Source organism: Drosophila hydei, unplaced genomic scaffold (assembly GCF_003285905.1).
Source record: "Drosophila hydei strain 15085-1641.00,03,60 unplaced genomic scaffold, DhydRS2 tig00000413-arrow-arrow-pilon, whole genome shotgun sequence".
In the NCBI taxonomy this organism is placed as follows: domain Eukaryota; kingdom Metazoa; phylum Arthropoda; class Insecta; order Diptera; family Drosophilidae; genus Drosophila; species Drosophila hydei.
Genome location: NW_022045725.1, coordinates 119,519 through 135,263, shown reverse-complemented (window position 1 = coordinate 135,263; position 15,745 = coordinate 119,519). Strand labels below are relative to the sequence as shown.

Sequence of the window (15,745 nt, the reverse complement as noted above, 5' to 3'; positions counted from 1 at the left end):
TATTCATGTTAGATCTGTTGCTGATTATTAATATTCGACTGCGCATTCGTATAATTATGTTTATTCAGTTTTCTAGTTATGTATAACCAAAATGCTTGTTCAAAATTCCCAGTATTTTAGATCTACCCAATAATTTTTATTGCTGTTTCTTTCCTCTTTCGTAATTTTCTATTATTTTTTATTACATGCTTAGATACTTACATTATTTTACTTTATTTTTATTATTTAGGAATTTGCAGATTTCTAAATATTCCCTTTATTTTGTATTATTTCCCATTATTTTAAATAATTTCCATTATGCTCGAATATACGACATAATTGCCTTCTTTATTTGCTGAATTTTCCTATTATTTTCCATTATTTTCTATTTTCTAATTTATGAACTCATTTTTTTCTAAAATTTCTTTTTATGAACTTAGATCATTATTTTTGCCATCAATGGGGTTAATTTCTAATGATTAGGTTGGGATTCCCTCTCTCTAAATATCCCATAAATTTATTTAATTGAATTATTACATTATTTGACTGCTTAGCAAGCCTAGCAGAGCTATTTGTGAGAAGCAGATTCCAGTTGACAATTTTATTTATTTCTCAATAAATGATGAAACTTTTCAACTTGGAAATTCCCTATATTTTGAGTTAAACATTATTGTAGAGCCGAATGCATCTTGCATGTGACAAATTCCCTTTATTAGTTGATTCAACTGATTCACCCGATTATCCAATTTCCATCCCTTAATTCCCCTAGCTAAGCTACGTGTCCAGTCGAAATGGCTGCCAATTCGTCGAGTCTTGCTCATCGCTCAGACTTTGAACCCCGTTGCGCACACAGCAGCAGACTCCAAGACCCAAGACCTAACACCCCAGAGCCAAGAGCCGACGCTCCAGACACGACAAGCCCGACAGCCGAGACCCAACCCTCTGCTTATCAACAACAACAGCAACAAGCAACAATAACTTGGCAATGCTTCTCAGAGAATAGATCTCTCGCTTTCTCACTCTCTCTCTCTCTCTCTCTCTCTCTCTTTCCTTACCGTTCTCTCACTAGCTCGCTCGCTCGCTCGCAATGCTGCGCTTTGTCTCTCTGATAGATTGTGCTAAAAATAGGGAGGTCTACGATTGGGCGCGCGCTGTTATTTTTAATGGAAACTAGATCACGTTGAATTTACGTTGGCGTTGTTTACGTTTTTATTGCCGTTACGCTCGCAGGCTGCGGTTGCGGCTGTCGTCGTTGCTGTTCTTGTTGTTGTTGTTGTCGCGGGTTTCCGCTCTTATACGGCTGGCTGCAACAAACAACAACAGCAGCTCAAGCAACCAAAACATCAACAACATTCTTATCAGAGAGCATTACCGTTATCAAAGCAGAGCTCACACACACACTCACACACACATATATATATACACGCATGCTGGCTTATTATTGTCGTGCACGTTATAGTAGCTGCTCCATAACAAGCCAAGGACCCAACGAGTACTACGCACCTAAAAATAAAGAGTAGAAAAGTATTAAAAGAAAAAAAAATTGTTGCTCAATGTTATATAAGTAATCCTGAGGGGAAAGCCCAGCTTAAAAAACAACAACAACAGCAGCAGCAGTAACAGCAAAAGCAACAATTAAAACTAAAACAAATAACAAACAAGTCTTATCTGCTTGCCCTCTATGCCAATTATAGACACCAAAACAAATATTTCAATCGCGATCAGTCGTTCGACCTGTAAAGACGTGAATTCGAACAGCCTTCGCTTAAGCTCTACTGCTGCAGAGTTCTAAAAATAGAACTTTGCGGTGCATTCTTCAACGCAACAGCAACAAAAACCGCACACGCAGCGTTTTCTTATCGCTTGCTTCCGCGTAACTCAATTGCTTTAATTGCAATTTACGAAATTTCGTCGCTTGGCGCGAGTGCGCCTGCACTCAAAAGCACAATCCGCGATGACATCTAATGTCAATAACCTCGCTACAGCTGTAAAGGTAAATGCAGAAATGCAAGCCCAGCTTAACGTTGTGATGGCAAATAGGCAAGCCTCCATCATGCCAATAAACTCAAAAATAGATATCGCCTCCGTGCAAGGCATCACTAACAACAAAAACACGAAACGTAAACAGCCAAATTCACCAAAAACCATCAAGAAAAGGCTCATCTTCGACGAACCAAGCACCAGCAATGCAGCATTAATATCAGAAAATCGATTTTCACTGCTCGTAGAAGAAGATGAAGACTACAGCGAATCACCTGTAGCTCCAGAAGCCCCAGTATTGACCGACCAGCAAACTACTCCGAAACCTCGTCCGCCCCCCATATGGTGTCCAAACATCAAGTCTGTGGCCCTACTTCAACAGATAATAGATAAAGTAATTGATGCTAAATCATACGTAATTAAGCCAAAGAAGAATAACATAGGTGTATTAACCCAATGCAGTGAGGACTATCGCAGAGTTATAGACCACTTTACTAAGCTGGAATTGGAGTTCCACTGCTACCAGCTTAAGGAGGACAAACCATATAGAGTCGTGTTCAAAGGGCTTCACTCCAGCACTGATACAACACTAATTAAAAAGGAATTGGAAACCAAAGGCCACACAATTACAAATGTGCACAACCCACTGAGCCGTATGGACAAAACACCGCTAAATATATTTTTTGTTGACGTGGCTCAGGCCCCCAACAACAAAGAAATTTTGGACATTCGAGTTGTCTGCAGGCAACGCTGCACAGTGGAACTGCCAAGAAGATACAACGACCTGACACAATGCCATCGCTGTCAAGAATTTGGACACACACAACGCTACTGCCACAAAGCTCCCAGATGTGTGCGTTGCGCCGGGAAACACGCATCCAAAGACTGCACCCGCGAAAAGGACCAGGCACCAACTTGTGTGCACTGTGAGTTACAGCACCCAGCCAACTATAAGGGCTGCCAAGTATACAAGCGGTTGCGCAAATTGCAATCCCCAGCACAAAAAAGGAGTCCCACACAAACACCGTCTACGGGTCCGAGTACTGCTTCCGAAATTACAAGGCCCCGGAGCATTACCCAAGCCACGAGCTTTGCAACGCCTATTAGTGGTGTTTCTTACGCACAGGCCGCTAGAGGTGGACCGTCAAATAAGAATACCACAAGTGACACTTTGTTCACTGAAATGCTTCAGCAACAACAACGTCAGTTTGACGCAATTAATGCCGAGCTCAAAGCGATGCGAGAAGTACAATCCCAACAAGCAACCATGCTAAACAGTTTAATGGCCATCATAACCAAGCTTGCCTACAAATAATGGCTTTACGTGTGGGTATCTGGAACGCCAATGGCCTGAGAAACAAGACTCAGGAACTGGCTGCGTTTCTCTCACAAGAAAACATAGATATAATGTTAATAACAGAAACTCATGAGTGCCCCACTACACAAATTTTCGGATACGAACACTATCAGGCTCATGGTGAAGGAGCAAACTGCTTTGGTGGATCCTCAATCCTCATACGAGCAACAATACCGCATACACCTTTACTGCCAATTTGCAACGCAACAATGCAGGTCTCAGCCATCACCCTGCCTACGTCTATTGGAGCGATCGAAGTTGCGTCAATTTATCTTCCGCCAAACACTGGTCTGTGTGATCATCACATGGAACAGGTTCTAGGCCAAAGGTTGAATAAGACCCTCATCGGCGGCGACTGGAATGGATGGCACCCATTTTGGGGAAGCAATAGTGCGAATCGTCGCGGAGAAGTCATATTTGAGGCGATTCAAAACTTACAATTCAGCATATTGGCGACTGGAGCCCCCACCCGTTACCCAATTAATGGACACAGGCCCTCGGCAATCGACTTCGCTGTCTACAAAGGCATCTGTGACCGGCAATTGACCATTGAAGAATCCTTGGACCTATCCTCTGACCACCTGCCACTAATAGTCACAATCCACGCGCAGCCACAGCCCTTGCCCATTAGGAAACAACTACTGCCAGCAGGATCAGATTTAGGAGTCTTTAGGCGCGAGCTCCATTACTCTTTGCACATAGAAATGGAACTTAACACTCCTGAAGACGTGGACTACGCAGCAAACAAACTGCAGGAAGAAATAGTCAAAGCTGCGCACCAAGCCGCCCCACCATCTTGCCAAACAAGACAACAGTCTCCGTACAACATCCCCCTCACCTTGGAGGCCCAACACCTACTAATACACAAAAGATGGGCCAGGAGACGCTGGTTAAGATTACGCACGCCTGATGCCAAATCCATGTACAACGAAGCCACGAGGCATCTTAAAGCTGCTCTCGCCCTGCTTCAAAAGAGGTGTATCAGCGATGCGCTGGTACGAGCTGAATCGCCCACTGACGCAGAGTTTCAATTATGGAAATTTACAAGAAAGCTCAAACGGCAGCCAATACGACGTCATCCCATTCGGAGCATTTCTGGTTCCTGGCACATTGGAGACGAAGCTCAAGCTGAGGCTTTTGCAAACCACCTTCAAGACCAATTCACGCCGGTGATTACCGCAGAGGCCTCAGAAATCGAAGCAACAGAAGACATCGTTCTCTCGCCCCTCCCAGCTGAAGACCAGATAACTGGATGTACAAAAGAAGAGGTTCTTGAACACATCAGAAGAGTGAAGGCAAAAAAATCCCCTGGATATGATCTAATAAACGGCAGAGTCCTTAGAGCACTGCCTGACTCCACCATAGACTACATAACTATGGTGTACAACGCCATGCTCCGCATCCGGCACTTTCCAGCCTGCTGGAAGCGCGCCGTGATTGTGATGACTCCTAAGCCTGGCAAACCCGTGGGAGAAATTGAGTCGTACAGACCAATTAGCCTGTTGCCAGTACTCTCCAAAATATTCGAAAGAATATTTCTGGAACGAGTACTGACACATCTGGGACGCCAGGAGGCCATTCCAAACCATCAGTTTGGCTTCAGGAGACAGCATGGAACACCGGAACAGGTTCACAGAGTTGTGCACCATATCCTTGGAGCCTTTGAAGAAAAGATGTACTGCTCTGCCGTCTTTTTAGACATCAAACAGGCGTTTGATCGAGTTTGGCACCTGGGACTGCTGCAGAAAGTGAGGACCACCCTTCCAGCCCCATTTTTCGCGTTGCTATCCTCATACCTTATTGGAAGAACCTTCCAAGTGTCAAGGGGGCAAACAGTATCCTTGACTAGACCAATTATGGCTGGAGTACCACAGGGTAGTGTTCTAGGCCCAACACTTTATACTTTATTCACAGGAGATATGCCAACTCCCGAGCCAAATATAGGAAGTACAGATGCAGTACTCATAGCGACCTATGCAGATGACACCGCCATCTTATCACGTCACGTATCTGCGCAAGAAGCTTCAGACTCACTACAAAAATATCTGGACTCTTTCGGACGCTGGGCAAAACGGTGGTGTATCACCATTAATGCACAAAAGTCTGTACATACTACCTTCGCCACTAGAAGAGGAGATTGCCCAAGCGTTGCATTGGGGCCCACTATTCCCAAAGCCTCAAAAGTAAAGTACCTTGGTATCACTCTTGACAGAAGGCTGACTTTTAAAGCGCACATAAGTCAAGTAACCTCAAAATGCAAAAGCAAGCTAAAAACCCTCGACTGGATGCTGAGAGCTTCAAGCAAGTTGTCTTACAGCAGCAAGGCCGCCATCTACAAGGCAATAGTTGTCCCAACCTTCGTATATGGTATCTCTCTATGGGGCTCCTCGGCGAAGACTACAAGGAACAAAATTCAGACCCTGCAGAATAAAGCACTACGCAGATGGACTGGAGCCAGCTGGTTTGTAAGAAACTCAGTCTTACATAGGGATTTAGCAATTCCCACAGTTGCTGAACTCATTGGGCGACACAGTTCAAGATACGCGGACAGACTTGCAGCGCATCCTAACCATCTCGCAAGCAACCTGGCTATAAACAACAATAGGCGAAGACTGAAGAGATTGCATCCTCTAGACAATATTAGAACTAATTAAGATAGTAGCTACAAGTGCAGAATAATTGGCATATCTGCCCTCCCATTAGTTAAGGTTTAGAGCTAAATGCGCTATAGAGTCTAAGACAATAAGCTGCAACAAAATAAAGAAATAAATATATTGCCTAAAAAAAAAAAAAAAAAAAAAAAAAAAAACAAATATTTAACTTTTTAATTCAACAAAATTAGTTGATAACATAAATAACTAAGGGCGCATGTTAAATAGACATTGGGCTTTAACTCGATAACAGTACCAATTGAGCATTATCTCTATAAGCGCATCTTGCCTCCTGCTCTAGCTGCATTCCCCTACCACCAACAACCACCAACCGTAACGCTTAACAGCTGATAATCGGCAAGGCATTCGACTGAACTGGTTTGCCAACTAGAATTCCCAGAACAGCAGCAACAACAACAACAACAGCAATATCAATAAAAGTGCACAGGTTAAACAATGTTGCTGCTTGTCGACCCCATACAATGTAGAGTGTGGAGAGAGGCATAGAGTAAGCGTGAGAGAGGCAGAGGGAGAGAGAGCGGAAGAGGCCGATGCTGCTGCTGCTGCCGCTGTCACTGGCTGTGATGGATTCACTCTAGTTGTTCTTTTTGTTTGCATTGTTGTTCGTCGTGTACTCAAGCCGATAACTCACACAAAATGCACTTGCAATATATGTGTAGATGTATGTTGCATGTATATGTGTGTGTGCGTGCGTGTGTACTTTGTTCAACAGCAAATATTATTAAAATTGTCATTGTTATTGTTATTAATGCTGAATACAGCACACACACACACTTGCAGTTCCATACTCATGCTGTGTGTGCGTGGTACAACAGTGACCCCTCGCTATTAGGTTTTTATATCATGAGCAATCATTTTTGAAGAGGAGGTTTAAAAGATATTTTATACTTGCATTGAATAGAAAAAAAATGATGTGAAGTAAACAAAATAAATTAATAAAAATGAAGAAATAAATGTTGAAAAGAAGCGTACGATTTAAATAATAAATAAATATTATTAATAAAGATGTGAAATATGTAAAGACAAACTTAAAACACATATTGTTATAGACTTATATAAATTATAAAATATATACTCAACAACTGAAGTACTTTTTTTTTAAGCTTTTTGACAGACTTGAGCCCAGTGTGCGGACACAGTGCAAAGCACAGTTAGGGCAGCGTAATGCGAATTATGTAGACATACATACAGACATGCATGCATACCTACATGCATGTACATAGAGAGCTCATGAATATCAATGCAGAGATCGACAGAACCGTTACTCGGCTGCTCGGCTCGGGTGGCAATCCGATGGATGTTTCAAGAGGCGCTTGCAGCACACAAAAGAATTCTTTTTCAATTTGGCTGTGAAACAACGAGCAACGAGTGCCTCGATAAGAAATATACATACTTACATATAAACGTATATATGTATGCATAATAAACATAAGTAAAAAACCAACAGACGCTGCTGCTTCTTATAAATGTAACTGCAATTGCAACAGCAAGTTAGCAATTAGCAAAATTGATCAACACTAAGAAGCGGAACTAAAATCGATTCGCTATCAAAAACCAATCGAATTCGTGCGAACCACTTGACGAACGCACGCAGGAAACGGCAGGAGAAATAGGAAAAAAGCAGGGAGAAAAGTCAAAGGAGAAACAATCAGACGATAAAGCAAGCAACGAGCGAACAAACAAATCTTGCAAGTGCCTTGAGTGAGTGTAAGTGTGTGTGTGCGTGAGTGTGTGTGTGTGTGTGTGCGTGCGTGTGAGAAGTATTGTCTGCGTAAGTGTGTGTATATAGGTGTGCGTGTGCGTATGCATGCGTGTATGTTGTTTCGTATAAAATGAGATAACAACAAAACGCACAGCAGTCACAGCCGCAGCCACAGCCACAGTCTGAGTCGGGCGTCTGTGTCTAATTATAGAACACTGGTCGCTAAAAATACAATTCACATCGATTCGCCCCGTTGCCGCTGTACCAGCAGCCAGTCACAAACACTGGCAAACAAATCATTAACAGGCAAACCACAACTAACTTAACGAAACGGGAGAGCGCGTGCCAAAAACTGCGAGTGAGAGAGAGAGACATAGAGATAGAGAGCGCGCAAGAGGTTACAATTTCGTAATAAGTGTGCAGGCCAAGCAGCTGATTGTTTATTTAATATTACCGATAGCCAGACACAGACATACACGCACATACGCACACAGTAACAACGTCGATGGCTTAAATGTAGGCGTGTACCGATCGTCGATAGCTGAGTTGAACAAACAAAAGGAATTAAAGAAAGAGGGCTGCAAGGGCAACAGCACGAGAGCTTAGTCAGCGAAAGCCCCCAACAAAAATACCAGCAGCAGCAACAGCAACAACAACAACAACGACAACAGTAAAAGCAGGAGTCAACGCAGGAACGCAATTGTAGCTACACTTGACTGTGTGAGTGGAAGAGAGGCAGCCAGAGAGTGAGAGAGCAGCGTAGCACAGCGCAGCGCAGTTTGATATTGGAAAAGAGAGAGAGAGTGAGAGAGAGTGTGTCTGCCTGTGCGCGCCTCTGTCTGTCTGTCTGTCTGTCTGTGCAAGTCGCTTGATCAACGATCAACGACACGCCGAGCCTGTTCATCAAAGCGCGTTCCAAATCCAAGCCAGACGCATCGTTGGGTCGTGCGCTCCAACGCAAAAAAAAAAGAAAAAACAACACACATCAGTCATCAGTCATCAGTCATCAGTCGGCGGTTGGTCGCGCACCAGGATCCCACCGAACCTTCAAGTCAAAAGCGAAGAGAAAACTAAAGCAAGAACAACAACAACTGCGAAATGCAACAAAATCGCAAAACTGCGCGCGAGCTATACAAGAACCGTACTCCAAAAACACGCCCGAACACACTAGCACCGACTCTGTTAACCAAATCATAAACGATATCAATTAGCCAGGCCCGAAGGCTCACTAAAGTTTATCTTTTCTGTTATATTATTTTATTAACATTTATTCTATATACTTTTTTTTTCTTGTTTTCGTGCTAATCCCCAACCATCCTGTATACACAGTATATATAAATCTATATATATATATATCCATATATATACATAAATGTGCACTTCTGTTATTTAATATTTTTTTTTTCGTGACAAATAACCAACAACAAACAATTGTGATTTTCGAAACTGTGTGATTGCAAAAAGAAACGACAACAAAAAGAAAGTTCCTTAAGCAAGTGATAAAGCTCCAAAAGAAAGACAACAACAAAAGCATCTTCATTACATATATATATATACATACAGCTATATCTATATACCTAGAGAGAGAGATTTCCGAGAAATATTTTCAACAAGGATCAACAGCTTTCTGACATGCAAAAGTAAGTGAACTAGTTTTTACTTCCTCAGGGAACTGGATCCTCGATATATCTGAAATTTGTATCTTCATTTTAATAGAGTTTTTTAGCACGGCTTGTACTAAAAAATGTATTTCAAATAAGTATGCTACATGAAATCAAGCAAAACGTATAGGCAAATATGTCATAGGTATATATATTAATATAGCAGTACGATTAGCTGAGCTGAGCTCTTTCCGCAGTGACCGATCGCTGTCTAAGAGAGCCACGTGGATGCTAAATTTCGTACCGTCCTACAAGTTTTGACTGTCAAAACACGAACAACCTTGGGGTCCATGAAATATGTTGCTTGTCAAGAGAATATGCTCAATACTATATTGAATGGTATCTCCCTCTCTCTCCCTCTCTATTAATTTTTGAATTCATTTTTGTTGTTTTTTGTTTTCTCTTTGATTTTCATTTAAAAACAACAATAAATTTTGTATGTTCCAGATGATAAGCTGAGCTCGCGTTTATTTTTAACCATTGAAGTTTATGTATATATATATATATATATATATATATATATATATATATATATATAAAGCAAGAAGAAGCAGAAAGAGTCTGTAGGGAATGGGAAACACAATAATATTTGATATTGATAAGAAGAGACGCCGACGCCGACGTCGACGTCGACGCAGATGCGAATGACTCCAACTGTTTGTTATTTGTTGTTATTTTTAGACTTGGCACGCTATAAAAATACAAACACAATATCAGACAGAAATGATATTACATAGATGATATGGGTAATACTTGCGTCAAAACATATATGCGAGAAGGAGCCAAGCAAAAGGTTAAATCCGGTTTCAATTGAGGCATATGTTCACGTTTTGGATATAACATCAAATGGAATGTAAATATATAGCATATATGCTATGTATGCCATATATATTTATATGATTGGTGCGTTTTATAGTTCCAATTGAAGCTAACCCAGCTAGAAATAAATAAAAATTCAAATCTTAAGAGACTTTATTCGAAATGTAGTATAATCCTTTGAATCGAGCAATGGGGCTTACTTTACTTCCTGCTTGGGAATCCTTTGAATTCTAGTTTTGCGCTTCTACCTTTCTGGGTAGATACTACAGATGGGAAACCCCTGCTTAGGCCTTGTTCGAGTTGCCTTGAGCTAAATTTTCTCAAACAGTCCATAGTCATGCCCTATGACTGATCATATATATATACGATTTATATACATATATATAAATATATATGACTAATAATATAATATACACCCAATCCAATCTCACTTATAGAAATCTAACTGTTAATCTCTTTGCTTCCAGATGATTTTCTCAGTGTCTAACTCAAGTGTCCTCTCCCTGCTCGCCATGCTAGTGTGTCTGGCAGTCGGTCTGTCCCTGGTGTGCAGCACGCCGATCGCATTCACGCCAGAGCAGCTGGAGATCAAGCATCGCTGCAGCAAAGATCTGGACGAGACCATCCATCAAATCTGTAAGGGACGCACCATGTCGCTAGCCGAGCTCTATCGTAAGTCCGATTGCATATGCCTCTGTATAGCTGTCACTAATCGGAACCGATCTCTTTGCATACATCTATATACACATAAATAGCTCAAAGCTTTGGCAGTCGGACCAAGCGATTCGCTGCCAACGGCACCTACTACAGACCCTTGCAGAATGGACCCATCCACGAATGCTGTGTGCGACCCTGCGGCTATTCCGAGATACGTCAATATTGTGCGCCCGACTAGGGCACGAGAGACATGCACTCTCTATCTAACTATATAAATATATATATATATATTAGGCAATGCCCACACACACACACATTTAATTTGAATAGACACACACACACACACACACACACACCCATACACTAAGTATATTGTACTAATTTAAGCTATGCACTAATAAAAATTTATACAATTATGAGAGCGCAATGCGGTCCACTAAAATCCAGTCCGAAGCGAGACTATATTATATATATATATATATATATAGATATATATATATATATATATATATATATATATATATATATATATATATATATAACCCCATTAATGCATTCTTTTCACTTGGCTACTTGAGTTTTATCCAGTTTGGATTGGTCCCACTTGAGTGGGCAGCAGATTTTTGTATACCCTGCACTCGCTCAGAGCGACTGAGCAGGGGTATATAGCTATGACTGTGCAGCCAATATAGTATCTGTTATATATAAAAATCTTCAATCTGCTACAGAGACTCCTCTATCGACGCGTATGGCCAATAGCAGGGCATCTGCTAGTCAAGCATGCCCCGCTGGCGCGCACTCACGTGCCTGCTGGCACAGTTTCCACAGCGTCTTCCGACTGCTTGATTAAGATAAGCTCTCTATCTTGATTATCAACTAGCTAAATATATCTTTAACACTACATTCCAAGCGCTTTCGCATCATACTCACAGATCAGGTTTCCCCCCGCCTAATTGCCCTCTCTTTCTTTAACACTCTTAAAAGATTCGATGCAGTAAGAGCTCAAATGGGAAGCTGATGCTCCATATAGACACTCATATGTATATGCATATCGAGGTTTGTTTGTGTTTGTGTATATTGGTGATATATATAAATATGAACAGTCGACGGCTTCGCATGGAACTGCTTAGACGTCTTATCCTAACTGTTATACGAGTCTATTTTATATCGGAATTGTGGTACTGTTATACCCTTTTCTTTTCTACCCATCCATATGTGTGAATGAATTCCATCTCAGTTTTATAAAACTGTTATACTGTTACACAACTGTTATAAAACTGTTATACTGTCTATCTTCCTATATTTGATTTTTGTTAGAATTGTTATACTGTTTTCAAATGTAGATATTTAACATTTAATTCTTACGTAAGCTGTCATATGTACTGCTTTCTATTATATGTGTCTTGCAGAAACTGTTATACTTTTAATTTTCTACATAATTAACTTTTTTATAAGCTATTCGACTCCAAAAAGAACTGTTATAATATTTTAATTGCTTGCCATTTAATTCTTATTTTGATATATATATGTTATAAGACATATATATGTGCAGATATACACTGTTATATTCACTTCAATGGACTCTAAAATTCTTACTAAGCTGTTATACTCTTCTATGTCTTATTCATGGAATTCCTATATAAACTGTACATATATATACATATATATATATATATATATATATATATATATATATATATATATATATATTTGATAATCTCAATTAATTACTTTACATAATCTACTTATAATTGTATCTGGTTAGATTTCTTGAATTTAATTAGTGCTTTTTAATTCATTATTGCTCGTCATCTCTTTGTGCTTCCTATCTCTCTCTCTCTCCCTCTCACTCAACCCCTTCATTCCCCCCCCCCCCCCCCCCCCCTCTTATACGCAGTCTTCATTAATGTCCTTTAGCTTTCTAACCTACAAACAATTTCAGTAGAGGAAGAGAGAGAGAGTGAGAGAGAGAGCGCGGGAGCGAGAGCGGCATTTAACATTATTGCCATGGGTAGGTTTCCCTTTTTTATTTATTTTTTTTTTTTTCAATCTAGTCATAAAATACGCTTCGTTGACCTTTTTGGGAAGGAAGTGTGTGTGTGTGAGAGAGAGAGAGAGAGAGAGAGAGAGAGAGCGGGAGGGAGGGCGTTGTAGACATTGGACACTGAATGGGGTCAGATGACTGCAAATTATGTCACAAGCGGCAATTCAGATGATTTTAATGATGGCGAAATCAACTACACATGGGAATTGACCGAACGCACACACACACACTGGTATAGAAAACACCCTGCTCACAGCTTAAGTTACACACACACACACACACACACACACACACAAGTGATTGCCTGCGACTAAATAAAGCAGTTCACATATGCAATGCTTGCTGTGCGCTGTCGAACATGTTCGAACCGAGCTGAACTTGCAGTTGCAGTTGGAGTTGGAGTTGGAGTTGGAATTGGTTCCTGGATCGCGAGCGCCAGAGATCAGCGATTGGCATTCATTTGGCAGCTGTCTGCAAGCACTGTACAACACAGCTTTTTAGCCGTAGTCCCAGCAACGTCCTAATCTCCGCCAAGGGGCCCCCAGGTGTTTTCTGGTATTACAATGCCTACTCAAATAAGAAAATCAACAATTTTGCTGATTTATTCAGAATTATTTAAGTGTTCAAAAAATCATGCGAAGAGCACGCATTTTCCTTTAAGGCGAGTTGCTTACAGGACCTACTTTGCATAGATAAAGTGAGTGTTCCGCACGCCCACTCACGGACACACACACACTCACACACAATCGCATTCAAATTTAGTCAAATGATTTTGTACTCAAGCGTCGCGACGGACACTCAACAGAACCATAAAATCAAGTTGCGCCAACAGTTCGAACCGCAACGAGTCGAGCAACAAATACCCTACAATCGCGCTCAGCTGTGCAGCTTCTAGGCGGAAGGTAGCTATAATAGATGGAGCTATCTTAAGTCTCTTTATTTTTTTCCTTTACCCCTCTCTCTCTCTGTCTCTGCCTTTCTCTTTATCTACCAGATTCAGGTATTTTATCTGTCGGAGCAACTGAACTGGCTTTCTCTTTCACTCTTTCTAATTCTTTCTCTCCCTATCTCTCTCTCATGATACAGGTCTTTATTTTTCTCCCTCTCGCTCTTTCTCCTCGTTCTCTCTCTGCTCCTATCTTCTCACTCTCCTACTTTCTCATTCACTCTTTTTCCTTCTCTTTCGCTCTCGCTCTCTTTTTCTCTATCTCTCACTCTGTCTCTCCCGCCCTTATGAGCACGCTGCTTTTTCAAGTGAATGCCTTCAACTCGTTGCCCAACGAGCTATGCCCACTCAGCGTAGAGTATTTACAAGCTGTAATAAGAGCGCAGCCCGAAACGTTTCGATATACCAAAGAAAAAAGGGGGCGACTGAGTCGAGCGAAGGACTTTATTTCTCTGCATACACATATTTGCGTGTATGTGCGTGTGTGTGTGTGTGCTTTTGTGTGTGTATTGCCTGTCTTTGTGCTTCAGACGGAAGTCGTGGCCGTGCAGGGAGAGGAAGAGGGAGAAGGCGAAACACGAAGTTGTTTGCCCTGGTGTTGAGAAGTTTGCCTTTACTTTTTTGCCATGCGGCAAGCGCGGCATGTGGCATGTGGCGTGCGGCATGCGGCATGCGGCAAGTGTGTGAAGGGGCGACGCAAGTGACATTGATGAAACGGGCCGTAGAACATTAGCCAAATACTGCAGAAATTTTGCACTAGACTGTGTTTACACGGGGGTGGCTAGCGACACACAACTGGAAATATATATATCTATGTGTGTATGTGTGTGTGGGTGTGTGGCTGCTTGGTATGGGTGTCTGAAGCAACAGAAGTCGTACAAGGACAAAATTGCAAAAGCAAGTCAACAGCAGCAGCAGCAGCAGCCGCTAAAGGAGTGTCACAGAATATTGTGGCAGCGGCTCGAACTGACTTCAAAGCAACGTCAGGTGGGCGTCACTGGTGGGCGTCACATAATGACAACTGTATTAGAGGCACGCATACATAGGCACATATTGATATATAGCTAGATACATACATATGTCTGCCCCCAAAGGCTGAGCTGTAAGTGAGACACTCAATTTCCTGTGAAGCGGAAATCGCATCAAATGCTATCCGAAAATATAAAATAACATCTATATAAGGCGCGATTTCTCGATTTCCTCAACAAGCATTTCGCATATTGGCACTATCATTTATCTTTGGATTATGGCACAGAGCTGGGGTAGAGCTCATGAAATTGATAAGATCCCAATCAATCATTGAGTCAGTCAATCATTGAGTCAGTCAATCATTAAATCAGTCAATCACTGGGTCAGTCAATCATTGAGTCAGTCAATTGAGTCAGTCAATCATTAAGTCATTCAATCATTAAATCAGTCAATCACTGGGTCAGTCAATCATTGAGTAAGTCAATTGAGTCAGTCAATCATTAAGTCATTCAATCATTAAATCAGTCAATCACTGGGTCAGTCAATCATTGAGTCAGTCAATTGAGTCAGTCAATCATTAAGTCATTCAATCATTAAATCAGTCAATCACTGGGTCAGTCAATCATTAAGTCATTCAATCATTGAGTCAGCCAATCAACCAAAGTCTTCTGGAGAGCAATCAGTCACTGAAGCATGCAGCCAGCCAATGATTTCATCACTCAATCAATCCATCAATCAGTGAGTCACACAGTTTGTCACACTATCAATCACTCACTTAGCTCAGCAATAAATCAGTCACTCAATTATTCAATCTGTCAGATAGTTAGTCAATCAATCTGACAATCATTCAGTCTGTCAATCAGTAGCAGTCACTCAGTAAGTCTGCCTTTCAATCATGAAGTCAATCAGTCAGTTTGTACGACAATCATTCAGTTACTCAATCATGCAATCTACTAATA

At 41.3% G+C, this 15,745-nt stretch overlaps 1 protein-coding gene across 4 annotated transcripts; it reads left to right on the top strand.

The window, feature by feature from the left end:
- The first annotated feature begins 7,254 nt into the window (after positions 1-7,254).
- LOC111596753 lies at positions 7,255-11,237 on the top strand. Of its 4 annotated transcripts, none has more exons than XM_023311089.2 (4): positions 7,260-7,689; positions 9,155-9,330; positions 10,638-10,842; positions 10,926-11,236. In XM_023311089.2, exons 3-4 carry the CDS (start codon positions 10,638-10,640, stop codon positions 11,063-11,065), a joined length of 345 nt encoding a protein of 114 aa, XP_023166857.1. In that variant the 5' UTR covers positions 7,260-7,689; positions 9,155-9,330; the 3' UTR covers positions 11,066-11,236. The 4 variants fall into 4 exon arrangements, with proteins under 4 accessions (XP_023166858.1, XP_023166857.1, XP_023166856.1 ...); XM_023311088.2 differs by having other exon boundaries at positions 7,260-7,695; XM_023311090.2 differs by lacking the exon at positions 9,155-9,330 and having other exon boundaries at positions 7,255-7,695; positions 10,926-11,237.
- Positions 11,238-15,745: the final 4,508 nt, after the last annotated feature.

Coding starts and splice junctions, on each gene's coding strand:
- LOC111596753 (XM_023311090.2), top strand. CDS start 10,638: ATGATTTTCTCAGTGTCTAACTCAAGTGTCCTCTCCCTGCTCGCCATG. Junction 10,843..10,925: donor GTCGCTAGCCGAGCTCTATC/GTAAGTCCGATT, acceptor ACACATAAATAG/CTCAAAGCTTTGGCAGTCGG.